The sequence below is a fragment of the Strix aluco genome, chromosome Z (assembly GCF_031877795.1).
Source record: "Strix aluco isolate bStrAlu1 chromosome Z, bStrAlu1.hap1, whole genome shotgun sequence".
NCBI lineage: Eukaryota > Metazoa > Chordata > Aves > Strigiformes > Strigidae > Strix > Strix aluco.
Genome location: NC_133971.1, coordinates 62,641,248 through 62,664,651, shown reverse-complemented (window position 1 = coordinate 62,664,651; position 23,404 = coordinate 62,641,248). Strand labels below are relative to the sequence as shown.

The following is a 23,404-nucleotide window of genomic DNA, read 5'->3' as shown; positions in this document are numbered from 1 at the left end:
TACTCCCTGTTCCTGTATTTCAACAAGTGAAGAGACTCTGGATTTTTAATTCAAAACCAGAACTGAGAAGTTTAGAGCTGAAATAGCTTGAAAGCAAATTCAAAAACCCCACTAAAGCCCATCTATAATTTTTGAACTGGTAGTACAAATTTTAGGAAACAAGGACTTAGTATATTTAACATCTGACCCTCGTAATAAATAGATATCCTTTCATCACAAAGTCTCATGGGTTAAGTCCTGCATCTTGAACTGCACAGGTGTTTCATTCCATTCTAATCTTTTACACAAAGTGCTTGGGGCCTCATTTGCAGAAGTGTCATGCACGTAGTAACACAAGTGAAGTCACTGGCAGCTTAGGGAATGGTATTTCTGAAAGCCAAGCTTGATATAAGCACAGCCAGCTTTAACAAAAGATGAAATATTTTCTCACAAATTAACAACATCACCACACAAGCCATTAAAAATAATTGCACAGACTATCTCACTTGATTCTTTTGCTGGAAATGAGACAGCACCATCTGCTCAGAGCATTAATTCCTTAGCAGGGATCATCTTAAGCAAGAAATCAACCGAATGTCTTTCTGACTCCACCCAAATCACCCAAAATTATTTTGCTTCATTTTGGTAGTGATCTCTGCGCACTTGATTTCTTCACTCTCAGATTTACTCTGTTCAAGATCAGCCTATGAACTCAAAATTGCCCACATATCCCCTATTATCCATACGTAAGTCCTGTAAATGTATTTTTGTGACATGTTTCTCACTAGTTAGCCTTTACTAAATTCTATATGGAATGATTCTTAATATAATTTTTTGCCTCTTCCTCCTGAAAGAAAAAAACCCACTTTGCATTTCTTACTGTCAGTGATTTATTATGTTGTTAAATATCACAAAGCAAAGTGCAGTGTCAAGAGGAACACCAGAAAGTAAGTCAATGCCATTAGTTCAGTTTACATCTGGATTTTAATACCTTACATGTGGTACAAATTTATAAACACACTGCAAAACACGGATTAGTCATGGTACAGGGACAAATATTTGTGGAGGGTAAAAGTTTGAGAGGCAAATGCTGCTGCTCTATGTAAGAACATACCTACTGTGTAGTACACAATAGGAAGTATTCTGGGCCTCTGAAGAGAGGGGATACACAACACAGAAGCTGTTTTGGTCAAACAGGGAGGAGCTGGGGTTGTTCAGCCTGGAGAAGAAGGCTCCAGGGAGAACTCATGGCCTTTCAGTTCTTAAAGAGGTCTAATGAGAAAGATGGAGAGAAACTTTTTACCAGGGCCTGTAGTGACAGGACAAGTGGCAATGGTTTTAAACTGAAAGAGGGTAGGTTTAGATCAGACATAAGGAAGAAGTTTTTTAAGATGAGGGTGTTGAGACACTGGAACAGGTTGTCCAGAGAAGCTGTGGATAGCCCATTATTAGAAGTGTTCAAGGTCAGGCTGGATGGAGCTTTAAACAACCTGATCTAGTGAAAGATGTCTCTCTGCCCATGGCAGGGGGTTTGGACTGTATGATTGTTAAAGATCCCTTCCAACCCAAACCAGTCAATGATTTATACTTGCAACTCCCATTAAGATTAGCAAGTGCTACTCTAATAAATCCATCACCTCTTCAGAAACGCTATCTTGTCCACCCTACTTCCCAATCAATTTTGCTTCTAGGGCTGTGAATTTGGACTGCTTCCCTGAAGGAGTATCAGAAGCTGCTCTTCGCTGGGGCCTGCAGAAAGAGAGGTAACAGACACCTGACCTCTCTGCAGTTTTCCTGCATCACATGTACAAGCACTCGTGGTCATTTATTTTTGTCTACTGGGGAATAACACCTCTCAATTCCAGTCTCTGCTAAGACCAAGACATAAAGATCAGTAAAGACAGACAGTCCCTCTGGGATGCAGTCCCTACCAGGGGGAGCTGTTCTTTCTACGTGTATGCCACACACCCTCTTTTTCTCCCCTCACCATCCTCCTCCTAGCTCAATCTATTTTCTACTATCCTTTACCAGCAGCCAACAACTCCCTCCCTTTCCCATCCAAGACAGAAGTTCAGCTCTGCTGCCCAGCTCTGCCTGTTCAATGGGTAATAGCCCTTTTTTGGTCCACTGTCCAACAGTCCATTTGGAGAAGAAATACGCTCTTCTTTGCACCTTCAGTACTGCACATACCAGTCTGAAGTCAAAGTGGAGAATCTAGGCAGCTGTTTGACTCATGGGAAGAAATCCTGGTTCTGCCAAAGTCACTGACTTCAGAGGGTTCAGACAGCATTTGCTCCCAGACACTAGGTGCACACAGAGGCACTTCTCAACAAATCTCACTTCCTGCTAACACCACAAAGGCTAGAATGGTCAAAAGCACCCAAGTGGCATACAGGATTACACAGTTTAATGTGCTTTGAAAGCTGTAACAGCATTAGCCGTTGTGACAGGCTGTATTTAAAACCATAGGTCTAGTCCTCTGCTACCAGGGCAAACCATTTCTCTTAGAGCTATCTTCTGAAACCCCTAAGAAGATGTCAACGTGCAACTCAGCATCCTACCACGCCTTCAGTTCCTCTCTCACTGGGACATTTTTTGAAAGTGTGCCTTGCATCTTGCACCTTATAGTGGTAATTTACAACTTGTCTAGAAAAATATAGACAATACAACTTGATCTTTTCTAAATACCCTTGCTGTAGTAGGCATAAGGGTTTTCTGCATCTTATACCTATTTTAGTGTAATTATTAAAAATGAGTAACAGATTTAAAAGGAGAAAAATAAACAATGGTGAAACATTTGGCAAGTCAGGAAAGAATAGCTGCAAAACACAACTTGGAAATATGCATGATTTTTTTAGACTGGTCATCTGAACAAGCATGCAGAAATCATTTTAGCCAGTCACAGACTAAAAAACCACAGATACAGGTGAAAGAAGTACAAAATAAAAATCAGAATTATTAAGACACTATCCCTGGCTTAATTACTGATCCCATGAAACACAGGGATAACACTTAACTATTATCCCTGCAAATTTTAACCTCCAGCATAGAAGGTGATAGTTTTACATTTTCACAGTGTAACCTAAAGCCAATTTAAACAATGAACTTCACCTTGTGCTGTCCCCATCCTCATGGTGCATTTACAGGGATTTGTAAGGCTTGGCAGATAGCACCTTCTTCTCCTTGGTCTCGATACCATGACTTCCAGGGTCACTTCAGCACCTGTGCTTGTATGTAATGCTAAGGTAATCCTCACAAGGACAGCATGACTCTTCATCCCCTGCTATTTGCGGGTCTATACAAAACATTAATCAGCCTGCTAGATCTGCAGCTAAGGTGAGCTTGCGCTTTAGACAAATCATTACACACTGTTCCAGGCATGAAGCTCTGAGGGTCAAAGCTGTCCCCAAACAGACACACAAGCATCTTTCCACACGAGTTACTAACGTTGAACTTCAAAATGCGTATAGAACAAACATTCCTTTCGGTCCTCCTCTGATTTTTCTACTGCTCGACCTAAGATCTTGTGAAGGTTATTTTTCATCAAAACTTAAATGGTTTCCTATCCAACATGCTTCTTTTCTCATTTAAATAAAAGTTATCACTAATCATGCTTGAAGTTCTGGTGATAAGTGCAGACTGAATTCACAGTGCAGGGACACTAAACAGAAGTCTAGATGCTGAGGCCTTGCTATTAAAATGTAAGAAGCATGATCTGAGCCCCTCCTGTTCTGTAAACAACCTGTGAATCCAGAAATAGGAATTTTTCAATGTCTGAAAAATGTAGGGGGACACATTTTCTTTTGTGAGCAACTCTTGAGTGAGTTTGAAAGCTGAAAATTCGGGAGAAAAAACGTAAACATGGTGGCGTACCTTTAGTTAAAGTACACAGTACTTAGATAACTTCGGTCATCAGCATCAAGAGGGCAGGTGGCCCCAGGAATCTGACACTCAGACATTACAGGTCTAAAGATGTTAGAGTTGTGAACTTACTGCACTTGTCTGATGAATTGTGCACCAGAGCAGACTAGACAACACACAGTTTATACAAGGTAATGTAATAATCTGGTTTTCATGGGGGAAGGCTGTTGGAAGGGAAGGACAAGAAACCCTTAGTTCAATTTACGGAGAACTTAACTTTTTCCACGCTGATCTAACTTCAACCAAACCAAAAGCATTAGCAAGCACACGGCCTAGCCTTGCTGAAGTCAGTGGAATTAGTTTGAGATACAAACTTAGGCACATGTTTAAATATACAATGGTAGCAGGTGGGGCGTGGACCTACCCAGGCTCCAGAGCTGCCAAGTGCAGCACTGCAACAGGACTGACTGTTTGACAAGGAATGCTGGGCACAGACTTAAGAGCAGCCCATAAAAAGGTCTGGCCACAACCCCTTCATCTCTTGATTGAACAATGCCAAGTGAAAAGCTGAAAATTGGTTACCAAAACAGAAAATCTGACAGACGACTAAAATACTCCACTTACATCGTTTTCCAAGCCCTTATAGATGTTATCTATGGGCAGGTAAGTCACAGATGCTATCTGTGTTTTCTCATAGTGCGTATTTTCTTAACAGACAGAAAACTTCTAATAAGGATTAGAAATACAAGATTCCCCCAGGAGCCCTGTCTTCACAAAAACCTCATTCTGCTCCTGCTGGCATGCCTGCATGGCTCTACAGGAATGTTCTGTAAAGTCAACAGCTGACCCTGCTTGGCATGTTGCAGTGCCAAAAAAAAAAAACTGCACTGACCTCTCTCTTCAGTCTTGTGGCTTAACTCTTCTTCTTTTTCTTCTTCATCACTGCTGGAGCTCTCTGTTTTCCCCTTCATTTGTTCCAACTGGTCCAAGTTAACCCGTCCCACCAGCTCAAAATTACGACTCACCTTTGAAAGAAACACTTTTGTCAGCAATCAGCACAATCATCAGCTAATCAGAAAAAATCATCATATATGCAAAACAAAATCGAGTACACCCCAAAGCCTGCTCAGCTAGAGGTGACATGCAGTCACCTAACCAAATTATCACTCAATTCTTTTCAACAACAGTGATTCTTCTTTTGCTGTTTATTCTGCATTTCTCATTTTTGGTTTTCAAAAATTAATGACATTCAGTAAACCCCCCTCATTTCTTCCTCGTTTTGATGTATTAAAACAGAAAAAAAAATCCAAGAAATGCTAAACACTTTAAGTTCTAGCATCTTTTTATGGGACCATTCAACCACTGTGATCAAACACTGCTACTGCATATCCACACTGAAGGAAATTCTTTGCGACTGGTTCATTCAGCTTCATTCATGAAAGGATGGGTCTTTTATTAAGCACGTGGCTGCTGTGTGTCACATATACTTTCACTCATTAATAACGGATTAATTTTCATTACTAAGGGCTGCAAAGTGCTTTGCAAACTGATACACAGACTATAATGGGAACATTTCACACAGCAGTCAAATTCAGCTAACCCTAGGGTGAAATGCACCAGCTACTTAACAGCTCACCAGTATGAAAGGAGCAGTTTAGGGCACAGAAGTCAGGAACTCCACCACATCCAACAGAAACAGTAGAGCAGTCCAGATTTACAGTAGAGGTGGAGAGTGTGGAGCATGAACTAGGGCTAATACTTGTTTGATGACAAGTGCCCTCTGAGCTCATTGATTACTGCTGGGAAGGATTTTGGATTCATTTTTCATGCAAAGAGATAGCCCTTCAGCAGCACAGGCACTGAGCCACAGAGGCAGAGAGGATGGAGACAGAGGAATAAGCGCAGTACAACACCTCCTGCAAGATGCTCAATGAAGTATCAACACCCACTGACTACTTTTTATCCCTCTGTGGGAAAGGGAATGTGAATAAACCTAAGGAGCATGTGAGTTAAGACTGTAGTATATCTCCAAATACCAAACTATCCTAAATGTGGTGGTGTGCAGATTCCTAGCACTACTCCATACAGACAGCAGCTGTGATGAGGTTCTCTGACATGACATGTTACTCACTGAGAGTTAAACAAAGAAGACCACATGCAAGGCACTTAGTTCAACATGCTTATGCACAGGAACTCTTTAAGGTGCAAATATATCACCTGGGTATCCAAGCGCAGAACATGGATACAAATTAGTGAGATATAAATTACCGAAGAGAAATGGGGAAAAGATACCCTAAACTACTGGCACCATCACTGCAGGTCCAGATTGGATGGGAGAGCTAAGTAAGGGAATAAACTTCCCAGCCTGATGCACTGTGTCAAAAGAAAAAGGAACAGTGCCTCCTGCATAGGCCAAGTGCCTTGCTGTGGTGACTAGGAGGTGTGGAGCATTTCACGTACCGTGTGAATTGCAGAAGACTCTCCAGAAGTAATAAAGAAGAGGGCAGAGAAGCATAGCAGGACAAATATTTTTTAAGCATGAAAAGTTTTGCTGGGACTTCTGCTGCTAATACTGTCAACATAAATGTATTTGGCTGTAAGGAATGTGTCATTCAGTCAATGAAGTAGGAGTTTAGTGATGACCTGGGCAGCTCAACTCCAACAGATGGAGGTATATAGCTGCCTCCTGCAACAAGGAAGCACTCTAACAAATACTCCAAAACACATCTTAGTTCTAGAATTTAAGAGTCTCTCAGCTACACTGCTCATAGTTACAGAAATTCAAAGCTAGTAGTCTGTGGAAAGCCTCTATCTAATGACTTCTCAAAGACTGGATCAGGTCTGTGCTCAGGCACTCCACAAAAACCCCAAAGCAGTCTTAACTTAGGACCTGGTTACACTTGCTGTTTATCTTTCCCTTGTTAAATGTAAATGGAGATGTATTGCCCTCTTTGTTATTGAAATATGCATGGCATGTCACACTGCCAACTTGCCAGAGCAATCTTGTTTGGAATCTCCTGCTTTTTAGAGAGGCTGAATCACACAGCCTTAATATTGTTTCACAACCCTTCTTTTTTCCCCCTCTTTAAATAAATCAACTATACACAAGTGCCTTTTCCAGATAATCATACTCTGCCTACACCAGTCTGCCAATTCTGATCAATATGGACAGCTTTAAAAACCCTCAATTTTGAGTTTCTAAAGAAAAAAAGAAATAACAGAAAACAGAGGAAGTAAAGCCCAACATGTGATTAGTTTCCAGATTTGGTGAGAGAAAGAAAAAATAGCCAGTGGCAAGTTGGCTACTCACAGTTGACATACAACTAAACTAATACAACATTTACTAAGAGTAGACTACTACAAAATTAAAACTATTTGGATGTTACCTTGTGCTCATCTCGAAGGTGAGCGTCCAGCTCCTCTGTGTGTTTGGTCTCATAGTAGCAGAGTTGGCATTTGTAAGGTTTCAGTTCATTGTGCTTCTCTATGTGCTGCTGCAAGCTCTCATCACTGGAGCAGGTAAAGGTACATTTATCACAGCGGAAAACAACTCCCTGCAAATACTTTGACAGTTTGGAACGGCAGACTTCAATGGGAACGACCCGTTCTTCTGTAGGGATAGGACAACATTCACTTAAATTTTATGAAATACCAGGCCCACATCTCAACAGTTTGGGCACTACCACCCACAAAAAGAACAGGATCTGCTATATGGGTAGGTAGTGTGTCTATAAAGGAATGTGAGCTAAGCTGGACCAACACAAAACCCACAATTCTTCCTGCAATGACAGCATTAATCCTCCAACGCAGGTGTCTCATCACAAATTTAACCGCTTACTGGGTGAAGAGAATGGGAATGGAGGTTTTGGGGCAAATGAGACTCCATCTGTGAGTCAGAGTAGCAGAGCCCGGGAATACAAAACCAGCCATAAATCAGCCAGACCAAAATTCCATTTTGGTTCAGTACTTGACAACAGCCAGGAATGGCTGCTAGCAATATAATAAAAAGGGAAGCTGCAGGGTGCTTGCCAATGCATCACCCTACTGGCTCTATAAAAATCGGAGCTGGTATCCTCACCGTCACATCTAAAGTTACTCTCTGGGGACTGAGAGGGTAAGCAAGGCAGCACCTTTTCCTGGAAGAGGCTGTGCAGTTCAGCCAGGGGCAGAAACTTCCCAACACACCCACAGCTTTCAGAAAGTTCATATTCAAAATCTGTACGCATGGTGTACTGAAAATGCTCTTGCTGAGTTTTTAAACTCTCTACTTCTGAAACAAAGCACTGACGTTTAACAGAGCAGTGATTAATTTCAGTCATTTGACAAGAGCCAGAATCTGATGTGTGTAACAGTCATCCACTGTGATTCCTCGAGCTGTGCACACAAGGGAAACCCCAAATTTGATCCTCCAGCTGAGGGTCACCAGAAGATCCTCATTATGGGCTTTTGTTAGCCAACTGCCCTTTTGAACCAGAACACTGAAATTTAGTATTCTTACTCCTTATGGACTGCAGATTAAAGGAGGAGTTTGATCCTCCTCATGAAGGTTCATCCCTAACAACACATTAAAATGAATGAAAAAACAGGCCTGAATTTCAGATGGTAAACAAGAAGGCTAGCAGAATGGGAGACAGGGCAATCCATGTATGGGTCTGAGGCAACAGGACCTTTTCTTTAGTGAGGGTAATATCACATCCAAAGGCAACTACAGAAATACAAACTCCCTTAGGGTTTCTGTAAGGTAGTAAAAGCTCCATTGTTCATTCACTTTTGGCCAATTCACATGCCACTGCTGCTCACAAGACTTTTTTGACAGCCCAACAAAATATTCCATCTTGCTCAGCTTCTCCCTGAACACAAAAGTTATCCTATCTCATAACTTCCTCATTGGTCACCTCAAAAAGTAGAAGTTTTCCCCAAAGATATGCCTTAAAAAAAAAAAAAAAAAGAAAAAGTGGACTTGTAATTCTTTTGTACACCAACAACAGCTTCTCTAGCTATAAAGACACCAAGTTGTGGTGATTTAGGGTGGGAAAATGGGAGGGGAGAATTGGATCTAAGAGACAACAGAATTTAAAGCTGTGATTCTGGGGTCATAAGATGAATTTTTACAAGGTTCCCGGAGCTGTGCACTTTTGAAAGTCAAGTGAAGTTTTCAGAAAGAGAAATACTACTTAAAATATTTGAAAATTCACTTTTCCTCTAGCACCTGGCACAAATTAAAAAAGCTAAAACATGAGACGGTATAAAACTTTTTATCTACCAGTCTGGAGTAATGCAGCATTCCTTAACTCACATTAGCAAAACCTATTATCATACAATCACACACACTTCCCAGACCAAAGGCAGCACAATAACATGAGGAAAGTAAAATAAACATAAATATCAATTCTAGCCTGAAGGATTTCACTTTCAGGGGATGATTCAAAACTTTTACATGATGTATTCACGTCCATCGGCTTCCTCCAAGCAATGATTTTGGAACTTGCAGGGTTATTTGGATCTAGAACCTTACATTTTGTAAGGTGATGCTCTCTCATCTCCAGCCTGCCCCTACAAAGCTCTGTTTATTTAATTACTCATTTAGAATGCACTTATCATATCTGGGCAGCTGACAAAATGACAGCAAATCATAAAGTCCATATACAGATTGAAAGAGGTAGCTTCTTTATCCATGTCTAGGCTTTTTAAAAGTTTAGCAGTGTTTAAACAAAGACTACTCTATATGTTTCACAAAAAGATGTTCTGAATTGTGGAACAATTTAGCAAGAGGTGTAGTTAAAAAACAACCACAAAATAAACACCTAAAAAACATCATCTTGGTTTAAGAAATCAAATCCTTCCATTAGACTGAAATATTCAGGCTAATTTTAATGCAGATCAGAGACTAAATTGAAAGGCCATTAATGAACTAGGTATCTGCAGTAAGTAACTCAAAGCAACCATAACCTTTTTTTATAAAGGAGCCCATGACTCTATCAGTCTTTAGTTGTAAGGAAAAAATCTTTACTCAGCAACACACCACAGCATATACAAGTTATTTCCTTCCCTTAAAGGTAAACCAAGTACAAACAAAACAGTCCTACTATCTAGACACAGACCAATTATTTGGTCATGTTGGGTGTTTGAAAATATGCATTTTTGCCTGCAAATCCAAGCTACAGTCACAGAACATGTAGCATTTGCATTCCAGTAGCCAAAAGCAAGTACAGCACAAGGGTTCTGCATGTATCAATGGAGCTGTGTGTAGAAGGGATAATGCCAGAAACAACCACGTGCAAGGAATGAGGATGAATGAAGCCTTAGGGGAGGTAGATGAATTTCAAAATTTGACCTTTTTATTTTAAAGTTACTATTCAAGAGAAATGGATGTGATTTATATTAAATGGAAGCACAAAATCACTATTTGTACCAGGAAGAGAATGATTGCTAAAAGATGATAAAATAATGCCCCAAGGATTTTAAAGCAGACCCAATAAAGATCTTGGAAAGTTCCATTCAGCCCTGGAAAACACCAGTGTGTTTCAAAATGTGTGATGGGAATGCTTACTGGAAGGGATAATGAAAATTAATTGTATTATCCAGACTAAATTAAAGGCCAGCACCTCTGCTGGCCACAGACCAAGAGTTCACTGTTTCTTCTGTGTCTCCTCTCCCCAGTCTTGCCTGTCAAAAAGGCCAGGAAGAACTCAAGAGCCAAACTTCTCTTCACCAACCTGCACAGCAGCCTCTAGCTATGTTCATCACCTGCTACACGCCACCTGTAATGAGTCTGTGCTCCCTCTGTACCCACAGAAGGGATGGCGAACTGCTTTTACACTCATGAGGAATAGGTGATAAATAGAGGAAGGCTCTTGGAAGCTTCCTGTTTGCCCTTATTCTTAATGGGAAGCAAACTCCTTGCCTAATTTTTTCTTGATAGACATTCAGGCTTCTAGCTGATAATGCTTTAGCCCTCTAAAACTCAGCTTCTCTAGGCACTCAATTAAGAGGCAAATATACTCTCCATTTCAAGCACATGCTGTTTCACCAAGAATTAGGGGTGCAGCAACTTGGAAGTAATGTAAGAGTCACGCATCTGTAAACATGCCTTTTTACACAGGAGGAACATTAACTATGAATGGATCAAATCCTTCACTCTTGATTTTACACACTGCACCTCTCCATCTACTTCAAAACTGGTTTTCTTGGACCACAGCTCAGGGCTATGCCCTTGTTTTACCAGTGCAATGGCTATAAGACGGGAAGGCTATCTCAGACTACATTAACTGTCTCTCAGTCTGTCTTTCAGCGCATGTTAAATCTTGTCAAAATTGTCTGCTTCAGCTGCCACACAATTAAACACAACAGTAGAGGTTTTTCAGCTGGATATATGTACCAGAAAGAACCTTTATCACCTGAATGCCAGAGAAACCCCTTGTCCTTCCCTCAGTGGCCTCTGAGATTCTTTATCAGCTATAATTCCATTTGCATTAAAACTTCTCTTACTCTGTTTTACCTCTTCCAGTGCTCTAGTGGGTATACCATTATGTCCTTTGATATTCACTTTGTTTCAGCAGCACAAAGGCTTGAGGCTGGTTTGTGCAACTGAAACAACGGCTCTACAAAAGCAGAGATCCACAGTGTCACTTACCCAGGAGCTAACCACCTCCTTGCAATTGGTCTGAAACAGCTCCATATGGACAGTACAACTCATGAAGTGCTCTTCTACTTCTGCAACTGAACATTCCCAGTATCAAGTCTATGCATGATGGAAAACACCCTAACTAGGCCCATCCAGTTCTCCCTCAGCTTGTCTATCTGTATTTTATAGGTCTGGCAGTGTCCACTGGAGCTCTGGCACAGCCAGAAAACAGAGTACACCTCAGCAGCACTTGGAACTGCATGGTCCCCTGCACAGGGGTTAACTAAACCCGCCCTCTGCGAGGTAATTTTGGAGTATGCCATGAAGCTGGGCAAAATCCCACGCAGCAACACCTTCAAAGACAGGAAGCAAAAGCTAAAGCATCTGCCAAACTCTTACAACTGAATAAGGAAGCTTTGTAATGTGCTTTCTGAATCACTGACAGGTCATTTTTCCCAGATGTTCCTTCAGAATAGCCCTGCTAGCGGATATAAATTTGTACAAACTCTGCCAACCTCACTGCTTTGGTACAAGGAGGACTTTAAGCTACCAACACTGAAAAGTGGTATGTTACAAGGAATTATGATAGCGCTTGTCACACCAGGAACCCCTCCAGGAAAAAGATGGCATGCAAAACTTGTGTTTGCTCACCACCAATACCCTACTGTGAAACTCTGCCCAACCTGCAAGCAGGCAGAGTGCCATCCCAACACATGGGTTTGGATTTCAACAGCCAAGAGACCATCTACAAGCATCAAGTGTGATAGCTGTGGGCAGGAATCCCAGCCCAGAGAGCCCAAACAGCTGTCTCTTCTGAGCTAGCAAGCCTGCAGTTAATGGAATGTAGGAATCCTTAATCCCACTTTTAGCTGGCTTAAAAAAAGAAGGGAAAGGTGGAGATAGAAAAGGAGTCTTAAAGAAAAACAAAAATATGATAATATGTGTTTTTATCCTAAGAATACTGAAGAGAAGAAATTCAAGCGAGTAATTAAGGGATATTTTGGGGCCTCTATAGTTAGTTGATACATCTTGCCACAGAGTTTATGATAGCAATGCCTTTATGGTAACAAGGACATAATCAGGAAACAACTCTGGCCTAGATCAGAGCTGTAAATTAGGGCAACTCTTCCTGAACAGGTGTTTGAGGACTGTCAACCTCTCCAGAGGAAAAGCTTAAAAACAATTTTAAATCTGTCCTGTTTCAGGGCTAACTCTGAATTTTATAGGAAATAAATAAGATGCATCATTTGAAATGAAAGACACTCAAGGGTGATGACTTATTCAACATACTTGTCCTTATGTACAGAGGGGAAAATTTAATGAAACCAGTCTGAAAGAACAACGCAACAAAGGCATTGTCCAGCACTCCTCTCATGAGATACAGACACATACAGGGATATTGTTACCTCTGTGCAGAACTATATGGTCAATCATGTTGCGTTTGTATTTGGTGTGATATAGGCAAAGAGGACAGCGAAGGTCTTTGGGTCCTTCCTCAGGAACTGCCGAATGCCCAGCTTCCACGTGCATAGTAAAAGCAGATCTGTGGAACAGGACAGAGAGATGGAAGCAGTCAGAAGAGGTGTGCAGGGAACGATGAAGTGTCACAGCTCTGTAAGGATGTGTCATGTAAAATGGTACAGATACCACTCAGCCTTGTCTTCACAGCGGCACATGAGTAGCACATGAGCAGAGGTATTTGCAGGCTTGTATCCTCAGGTAATAAACACTCATTCTGACAAGATACTCTTTTGCATGGGTTTCTCTGTAGTCACATTGCTATAGTTTAGATAGCAAAAGAATTCCCACCTTTCATGCTCATTATTTGTCTTCAGGCTGAAATATTCAGTGTACTTTCTCTGGCAAAGATTAGATTTTTAGGAAGTTAAACAAAATCTATCAACTGTTCTGGACTTGCAGAGATGAGGACAGACTTATTTCTGGAGGCAGATAACATCCTTAACCACTTCTGTCCTTGTAGGACAAGCCCAAAACCAGCTAAAATGTTTAGATTGATACAAACCAGTCTTGTGTTCACAGTGAGTTTGGCACTGAGTAGTTAAGTTTTAAAGCATCAGTTGTAAGGACTGAAAACCCAAGACTAAGAATACTTATTAATGTGGAGGTATGAATGAATACTCCATAGTACTTCTGAACAAAATATTTAATGTTAGCATTACACTGGCTGCATACTTAAAAGTTCCAAGAGACATGCCTATAGAGGAAATGGAGTGTACAACTATCTAACCACAAGCTCAACTACTGAAATGAGAGGTATCTGTAAACTTGGAGCACTTGGTCATTTTTTCCTAAAGCACTAGTAAAGCCTGCAAAAGCTAAGGAGCTTGCCACATTGAACTAGAAGTCTCTTTGAATTCAAGACTGTTAGCTTGAACACAAAGCAACTTACTAACACAACTGGCTTTGGGCTCAATCCAGCGATCACTGAATTCTACAGGTTTATTTCTATCAACTTCAGTGAGTGCTTTCATGCATCTAAATTTCTATGATGAGTTGAAGAGGGGATTGGTATGGGGGTTTTTTGTCCCCTCCCCCACCTTTTTTTAAAGAGGAAACATGCTGTGCTTCTAAAAGAAGCAAGACTTAATCTCTGAATGTTTGAGACACCACATGAAAGAACACTACTCCCTTATGCAACTATGAACGTGTTTAAATGCTGCCCGATTTAAGATGATTTCACTTCATCCAGGTAGAAGAAAATGACAAGATATGACAGACTGAATGCAACTTTATGTTGAATGGACCTTGAATGGCAATTGCTGGTAATCTTTACAACAGATAGCAATCAGGAAATAAAGCACAAGCAGCAAATTTTACCATACAGGCAGCAAAGGGCTGAAGCAACAGAAGCTAGAAACATGTAACTAGAGGTTGCTCTTTTATGGATTCTCTCAGGTTTGTGCTCAACATTTTCAACAGAACTCCTCCCCTTTATCCAGTCACACTGCTTAGTGTCACCAGTCTCCTAAGAATTTAACAAGTTTGAGACCTCAATGTCACCTGAGGGTGTTATGTTGGAGGGTCCAGCATATCAGGTGGAAATGATGAACAGCACAGGAGCAGCCTTTTTTTTCCTTACAGAACAGCAGCTAAAAACACACACAAACACACACAGCACCGACGTTTTAAATTTTGCACATCTAATCGGATTTTCTGAAACATCTCTGTATGCTATCAGATATGCTAAAGAATGCTTTGCATTTCAGCTGGATAGACAGTGGGAGAAGTAAAATTATACGAGAGGTTTCTTCAGAAAGGTGATACAAATTCTCCTGTCATTCTAGGACACTTAATTGGCCCACGCTTCATGCTGGTTGCACCAGGAAATTACTTTCCTGGTAAAAAAATTTTCACACTTGAGGGTAAGGATAGCCCTCTAATTGCCTATGCTGAAGAAAAAGTACTACTTGTACTATTTCCTTCAGCAAGTAAACTGGCCCCCTGCTGGACCTGTTGTTCACAAACAGAGAGGACTGTTAGGGTGATGTGACAGTTGGAGACGGTCTTGGGCACAGCGATCATGAAATGATAAGAGTTTTTTATTCTTGAAGAAGGAGGGGGATCAGCAGAATTGCTACCTTTGACTTTGGAAGGGCAGACTTTAGCCTCTTTAGGAGACTGGTTGACAAGAGTCCCTTGGGAGGCAGTCCTGAAGGGCAAAGGACTCCAGGAAGGCTGGATAGTCTTCACAAAGGAAATCTTAAAGGTGCAGGTGCAGACTGTCCCTGTGTGTCGAAAGACAAGCCAGTGGAGAAGACTGCCCTGGCTGAACAGAAAGCTCTGGCTGGAACTCAGGGAAAAAAGAGAGTTTATGACCTTTGGAAGAAGGCACAGGCATCTCAGGAGGACTACAAGGATGTCACAAGGTTATGCAGGGTGAAAATTAGACGGGCCAAAGCCCAAGTAGAACTTAATCTAGCTACTGCTATAAAAGACAATAAAAAATGTTTCTGTAAATACATTAGCAACAAAAGGAGGGCTAAGGAGAATCTCCATCCTTTATTGAATGTGGGGGGAAACATAAGTGACAAAGGATGAGTAAAAGGTTGAGGTACTTAATGCCTTCTTTGCCTCAGTCTTCAATAGTAAGACCAGTTGTTCTCTGGGTACCCAGCCCCTTGAGCTGGAAGACAGGGACAGGGAGCAGAATGAAGCCCCCATAATCCAAGGGGAAATGGTTAGTGACCTGCTACACCACTTAGGCACACACAAGTCTATGGGGCCAGGTGGGATCCACCCAAGGGTACTGAGGGAGCTGGCAGAAGTGCTCAACAAGCCACTTTCCATCATTTATCAGCAGTCCTGGCTAACTGGAGAGTCCCAGTTTGACTGGAGGTTAGTAAATGTGATGCACATCTACAAGAAGGGCTGGAAGAAGGATCCAGGGAACTACAGGCCTGTCAACCTGACCCCAGTGCCAGGGAAGGTTATGGAGGAGATCATCTTGAGTGGCTTTATGTGGCACATACAGGACAACCAGGTGATCAGGCCCAGTCAGCATGGGTTTATGAAAGGCAGGTCCTGCTTGACAAACCTAATATCCTTTTATGACAAGGTGACCCTCTTAGAGGGTGAGGGAGAGGCTGTGGATGTTGTCTAACTAGATTTTAGTAAAGCCTTTGACACCGTTTCCCACAGCATTCTCCTGGAGAAACTGGCTGCTCATCGCTTGGATGGATGCACTCTTCACTGGGTAAAAAAACTGGCTGGATGGCCAGGCCCAAAGAGTTGTGATGAATGGAGTTAAATCCAGTTGGTGGCTGGTCACAAGTGATGTTCCACAGGGCTCAGTACTGGGGCCAGTTCTGTTTAATATCTTTATCGGTGATCTGGGCGAGGGGATCGAGTGCACCCTCAGTAAGTTTGCAGATGACACCAAGTTGGGTGGGACTGCTGACCTGCTTGACGGTAGGAAGGCTCTACAGGTTGGATCTATCCCTCTACAGAGGGATCGACAGGCTGGAAGTGACTGTCCCCCTGTACTTGACACCGGTGAAGCCACACCTTCAATACTATGTTCAGTTTTGGGCCCTCCACTGCAAGAAAGACATTGATGTACTGGAGTGCATTCAAAGAAGGGCAACAAAGCTGGTGAAAGGTCTAGAGAACAAGTCTTATAAGAAGCAGCTGAAGGAACTGGGGTTGTTTAGCTTGGAGAAAAGGAGACTGAGGAGAGACCTTATCACTCTCTCTACATGAAAAGAAGTTGTAGTGAGGTCGGTGTTGGTCTTCTCCCCAGTAACAAACAACAGGACAAGAGGAAATGGCCTCAAATTGTGCCAGGGGAGGTTTAGATTAGCTATTAGGAAAAATTTCTTCACCAAAAGGGGTTATCAAGTACTGGAACAGGCTGACCAGGGAAGTGGTGGAATCATCATCCCTGGAGGTATTTAAAAGACATGTAGATGTGGTGCTTAGAGACATGGTTTAGTGGTGGACTTGGCAGTGTTAGGTTAATAGTTGGGCTTGATGATCTTAAAGATCTTGTCTAACCTAAATGATTCTGTGATTCTAAAACCTACTGCAAGGACTTACTGTGCTGTTGTCTGCAGCAGATGGCACTGGCTGTTGCAGGAGAGAGGAAAATAGATTACATGGATGCTGCTGTGATCTGGTGTGGCATTTCCTATGTTCCTCTCCCTCGTCAGCAGTGGCCATGTTTCTGTTAGTTACAGCCACCTCTCAAAAGATCTCAGAAGTCTTTTCAAGTGCTAAAAAACCCCTTATGAGTTCAGTTTAACTGTTTTGCACCGTACTTACTTAAAGCCTGTATAAAAGGAACAATCTTTGCACTTGAAGAGTTTTTTCCCTCCGTGCTTGTCACGGTAGTGACGCCGAATGCTCTGTATGTAACCCGAGGAGAATTCACAAAATTCACAGTTAAGGATGGCTTCTGTTTTTTCCACTCCTGCAGCACTCCCAGAAAGTGGGATTGGGCTGATGTTGTTGTTGTTCCTGGCCAATGCTGCAGACTGGTAGTGGTTCAACTGCTGCTGAACATCAGGAGGCTCAGAGTATGAGGAGTCTGTGGAGAGACAGAGGGAAGCTGTTATTCCAGGTGGGTCAAGAAATCTATAAATGTTTGATGCCTGCTCCAGCACCTACTGGCTTTTAGAGGGGATTGATCTAGATGTTGGTTATGAAATCCACTGACAGCTTTCTGAAGGGATTAAGAGGTGTAGCACTTCTTAATCTAATCTATTGCATATTTAAAAGGTGATCCATATAAATTATGCTTTTTAGATCTGATTTGAGGAGGAAAGAAGTGACAATTTAAATTAAAAGTAGTCTAAAAAGAAATCTGGTTTTAAGACACTTTCAATTTGTGACAGTAAAGCACATTAATCATACTGCCAATCGTTTATGTGTTTGGTGCATAAATAAGACCAGATCTTCTCAAATGTCTTATGTCAGTTTACACCAGATTAACATTTGGCACAGGATACATGTAAATAGTCTATCTAAAAGGGAAAAAATGAAAGAAAGGAAAAATAAATGGATACTCTTCCCTTTCATTCATGCAATTATGAATTATGAAACAAAAGGTAAATTCAAGTCCTCGCAGTTGATGTTTGAAATTAAGTCATCATTGGAAAAAAAGACATTTAAACATAAATTCCAGTAAAGCAAACTTCTAAACCACATCTCCTTAGAAGCTGCTAAGTTTTGCTCTACTGAGAAAGAGATCTCTTTATATAGATATGTCTGTATAGACAAATCCCTCCTACAACCCAGCAGAACTCTCTCATACCATCTAATGGCATGTGGAGAAACACCATCCAGAGATGTCTCAGTACTGAAACTGAAAGCTGTAATACTTTAGTTGGACCCAAAATAAAAAGGAACAGGTGAGGGTGGTGTTGGAACCTTTCCCAACACACTGCTTGTACGTGGAGGGTATGAATTCATCTGCTTCGTCCTATGTAACACACAGCTGCCCATGAATGCCACAAATTAAAGCAGACATATAAAGCGCAGATGAATTTCAGTGTAACTTTCATGAAAAGACAACAAAAGGCTCTTTTATTAATCTTTCTGGAAGAAGGTGGGGAGGAAAAAAAAAAAAACAAGGTGTGTGGGGAAGTCAGGATACAAAATGTACCAGCCACCTCCTGCTTTGATGGGTACTTCATTTTCTGAAGCTTAATTCCCCAAGGCTGGATGTGCAGGAATTCTCTAACAGACATACTTGTGGGAACTTAACACCATCCATTCTAACCAATTAGTAAAGAGAAACAAAAAGCAAACAGGCCCATAGAGTACTCAATGTGGGGAATTCTCCACCTGTCTTCAAAAGAGTAAAAGGCTTGTTTTCTTTTCTCACTACCACAGAAGGGCATTTATACATGCACGAGAAACAAACTAACAACAACAAAAAAACCCAAACACACAAACAAAACACAAGCAGGAGATAAATGTCTCCAGGCTCCCCTGGCTTCACCACCAGCTGTACAGCAAAGACAAAGGTGATGATGACATGAACAATTCTGGTAAAAGGAATGAAATAATTTTTGGTTTTCCTATCCAAGCCTCATGAACTGAGAATGGATTACAATGTAGCATTTATCATCTCTTGTTTCCACCACTTCTACAGCAGGTTTGCTCACCATGAGGGCTCACAGTGAGCTCCATCCATTCAAACGTCAAGGGTTTATTTCCCTTGTGCTTGAAACAGGCTCCCCACTTCCTTTACTTTGGCACAGGACGAGCCTGAGGAGCTGCAAACCTCTGTAGAAGTCTCTTCTCCCTCAAAGGCAGCAACCATGTACTCACCCTCTTTTGGAACAGAACCTTGAGGCTCAAAATGATGCATGGTTTGACAGACTGTCTAACTGTCAGACAGATTTCCTGACAAGGATTTGAGAGCCTAAAAAAAGTTCATAGCACTGGAAACAGTTCTTTCTGTATGTGTACTAATTTACAAATTACTTGTAGGGTACTGGTTACAGGCTAGTTTGTAGCTTACTGTTCCCTTCCTCAGGAAGAAGGGATCAAAATTTTCCATCACATCATCAAGGTTCCTAGCCAAAGACTCAGTGATATCCATTGCTAGTAAAGTTACGTTTAAAAATTATTATTTTCAGAACAAGGAAGTTTTGATGTTGTTTGGAAGATCTACTGTAGTTCAGATGTTTTTACTTCCCCTATCATCTGGTGTCTATTATTCCAGCTTTCAAACTTTCAGTCAGATATTTCTGTGGAATCTGGTATGTGAAAACTGCAAAAGTAGATAGCTACATGTCTATTCCCACAAAAAAAAAAAAAAAAAAGTACACAAAGTAGCTTTCTTTATCATCAGGAATAGCCACAAGCAAATTCTACCTTTAGTATTTTAATTCTTACTTTCTTTCAACCAGGACTCATGTTGGTCACTGTACTATTTTTAGTGTATTGCTCCATTACAATTAAGATATTTACAGAAAAAAAAGCTATCTGAAAAGCTTATACAGAGAGCCTTACACTTAAACAATGGTGGCATGCATGTCCCTAGTTCTGCCTGTATATTCTTCCTTTCCCCTTGCCAAATGCTTTCATTATTTTGCAGTCCTTCTGGAGTGCAAGACTTAGCACTTTCTGAAGAAAAACACCCAGGATTAACACATGTGTATAAGGCTTCTCTTCGTTTCTGAGAATCAGCTTGCCAGAAAGCTATCCTAGCATGCAAGTGCAACCCAGTTCCACCAGGAACACTTCGGACAGAGTCCAAAGTCGACTAAAGGCATGAGAGGTTTTCCACCGTCTTCAGTGAACCACACTTCTTCATGCCCACTCCAAAACCAGTGAAGGCAGTGGAAAGATAGCAACTGACTTGAGTTTGCATCCAAACACATGTTTCAGCACACAGCACAAAATGAACTACCAGCAAATAAGAAACAGACAATGGGGTTGAAGTTTGGGATTTTTTATTTATTTTTCAAAAGCAGTAACTGAGAAAAGGACTAGGGAGGCAAATCCATAGCCAAGGAGCAACAGCACTGCCTTAAACTGGCAGAGCACTTCTACACAGGCCCTCTAATCCTATTGGAAGAGTGGGCTGATGTTCCAAACAGCTCTGCATGTACTGGGCTGACTTAAGTTGTTGACTGAGTATTATAAGAGCCTTAGCATTTACACAAGCCTCGAGCTGCTGTGTACTGTACTCCTGGACACTTTTAGTGGTGTTGCTGCAGCAACTGGATGCCTGTATGTAAGTGGAGAATGAAGGAAGAAGAGAGCAGAGTTCTTCTCTCAGAACTGACCAACAATTGAAACATAGCTGTACACAATGCAAGTTCCACCTCTGTCTTTTTCCTGCACCCCAGGCACAAAGGGTTGGGAGCACTCCGAGAAAGCGTTAACAACCTCAGCCTGGAGCAGGAAGAGGGTCTAGCCATCCATGTCTGAAAAAAGTAAAATGGCCTTAGAAGCCTACATCAAAGTCAGAAAGGAGAAAAAAGGCATTAAAATAAGCAAAGGGAAGAATTAAGAGAATTTGTATTAAGTAATATAAAACACGAAGGCAAAGACAAAACACAAAGAAAACTAAGAAAATTGAAACACCAAGAAGTACTGATTATATGTTAAAGATGTTAAAATGCATTTAGTTCTCTGAACAGTGTCAAGGTTGCACAAGAAAATAAAGCATGTTCATATATGCAATGCAAGGAGAGAAAACAGAATACTTAGCCTTGACTGATTTAAAACAATCCATCCAAAAAAAAGCCCACACCAAAACAACCAAGATCCATTTTAAAAAGTAATTTTATCCAAAATGAATGGAAGGACTTCACTGTGCAACTCCAAAAGCAAGGTAACAGCATGGGATGATCTGATGTAAAAGGAAGGACATCTACAGATATGCCAAGAGGCAAAAATTAACAGTAACTGATGTAGTCAAAAAATGGAAGAACAGCAGCAATGCTGCAAATCTCAATTTTGAGACTTCACATATCATATCTACCTACAGACTACCTGCACAAGAAGAACAATAAGGCTAGCAAGTAGAGTAATCCCTTTAGAAGCTATGGATTAAAAGACCGCAGAATCTATCCTCATTATACAACAGCATTCTCTTATCCATATGCAGAAATGACTAGCTGAAAGTGATGTTGCCACTCTGAAAAAGTTACTACCTCATCCAAAAGAGTATTCAGTCTCCACTACAATGTAATGCAATGCAATTGTGAAAATGCAGCTTGATACACACCCGCATATCCTGGGATCATACACTAGGAAAACACATACAATGAAAAACCACCACAGAAGCAAAATGAAAATCCAAGTTTTCATGGACCCCTTCAAGCATGTAACATTTCAGATACCTAAAAGAAGAAAAACTTGGGATCTTTTCAGAAGTAAAAAAATAACTAAAGAGTCTCACAGAATCACAGAATTGTCTAGGTTGGAAAAGACCTTGATCATCCAGTCCAGCCATCATCCAACCCAACATTAACAGTTCCCAACTACACCAGATCCCTCAGCGCTAAGTCGACCTGACTCTTAAACACCTCCAGGGATGGGGACTCCACCACTGCCCTGGGCAGCCCATTCCAACGCCTAACAACCCGTTCTGTAAAGGAATGCTTCCTAATATCTAGTCTAAACCTTCCCTGGTGCAACTTGAGGCCATTCCCTCTTGTCCTATCGCTTGTTACTTGGTTAAAGAGACTCATCCCCAGCTCTCTGAAACCTCCTGTCAGGTAGTTGTAGAGGGCGATGAGGTCTCCCCTCAGACTCCTCTTCTCCAGACGAAACACCCCCAGGTCCCTCAGCCGCTCCTCGTACGACCTGTGCTCCAGACCCTGCACCAGCTTCGTTGCCCTTCTCTGCACACGCTCGAGTAATTCAATGTCCTTTTTGTAGTGAGGGGCCCAAAACTGAACCCAGGAATCGAGGTGCGGCCTCACCAGTGCCGAGTCCAGGGGGAAGATCCCTTCCCTGTCCCTGCTGGCCACACTATTTCTGATACAAGCCAGGATGCCATTGGCCTTCTTGGCCACCTGGGCACACTGGTGGCTCATGTTCAGCCGGCTGTCAATCAACACCCCCAGGTCCCTCTCTGACTGGCAGCTCTCCAGCCACTCCTCCCCAAGCCTGTAGCACTGCTGGGGGTTGTTGTGGCCCAAGTGCAGAACCCAGCTCATCCAGATACATAAATTTACTCAGAAATTAAATGATGTTTTTGCTATTTGTAGGTATTTTCAGAGCTATCTATGAACACATATGCAACAGCAAAACACACTAAAAAAAGATAACTAAACCAAACAACAAAGACCTGAAATACACCTGGACATGTCTAAGAGCCATTAAGCAGCAGTTGAGAGACCAGAGAAAAAAGTACCTATTAAAGGAAAGAAATTAAACCGTGGCTTCAGTCTTTTAGGATGAACAGAACTAGATACATCTAATACAAGCATTTGCATGCCTCCACAACGAGGGATTAGGGATGGCAGGAGAAAGAGTGTTCAGGAAAAGTAACTGAGTACACCGGAAAGTGAGCTTGTTGCATTTGCAAAATACAAGTAATTGAATAGCTCAATGACCAGAAGCAGACACTGGGAGATAAAAATGAAGACATCACGCTTTCCTGGTACATCCACACAGAAATATCAACCGAAGTCAAAAGAGATCAGCATTTGTGTGACAAATGAAACTGGGGAAGGGGATGTTCGGCACCTGAGATACGAAAAAAAACCCAAAGAGAATGTAAAAATAACATAAAGTGTTTAAAAACACTTTGGGGGAAAAAAAGGAATGCAGTAACAATACAGGCCTAGGACATTACAGACATGTGAGAAAAAGTTCTAAAGAAACTAAAAGGAAAATATTGGGAATGCTATTTAATTTTCTCTAATTCATTCACATGAAGGGAAGATTTCTATAAAGAATGACAGAAAAATTCCAAGGAGTTAAGAAAAGCAACAGACAAATAGTTTCCTC

General features: G+C 41.4%; 1 protein-coding gene across 7 annotated transcripts in view; it reads right to left on the bottom strand.

The window, feature by feature from the left end:
• ZNF462 (zinc finger protein 462) overlaps positions 1-23,404 on the bottom strand; it is a 94,714-nt gene that overhangs the window by 4,235 nt on the left and 67,075 nt on the right. For all 7 annotated transcript variants that reach the window (XM_074811814.1, XM_074811813.1, XM_074811819.1 and 4 more), the window contains 4 exons: positions 17,246-17,510; positions 12,871-13,007; positions 7,227-7,450; positions 4,733-4,865 (listed from right to left, as the gene is read on the bottom strand). In XM_074811814.1, coding sequence (XP_074667915.1) covers positions 4,733-4,865; positions 7,227-7,450; positions 12,871-13,007; positions 17,246-17,510 — 759 coding nt within the window. The remainder of the gene's footprint in view (positions 1-4,732; positions 4,866-7,226; positions 7,451-12,870; positions 13,008-17,245; positions 17,511-23,404) is intronic.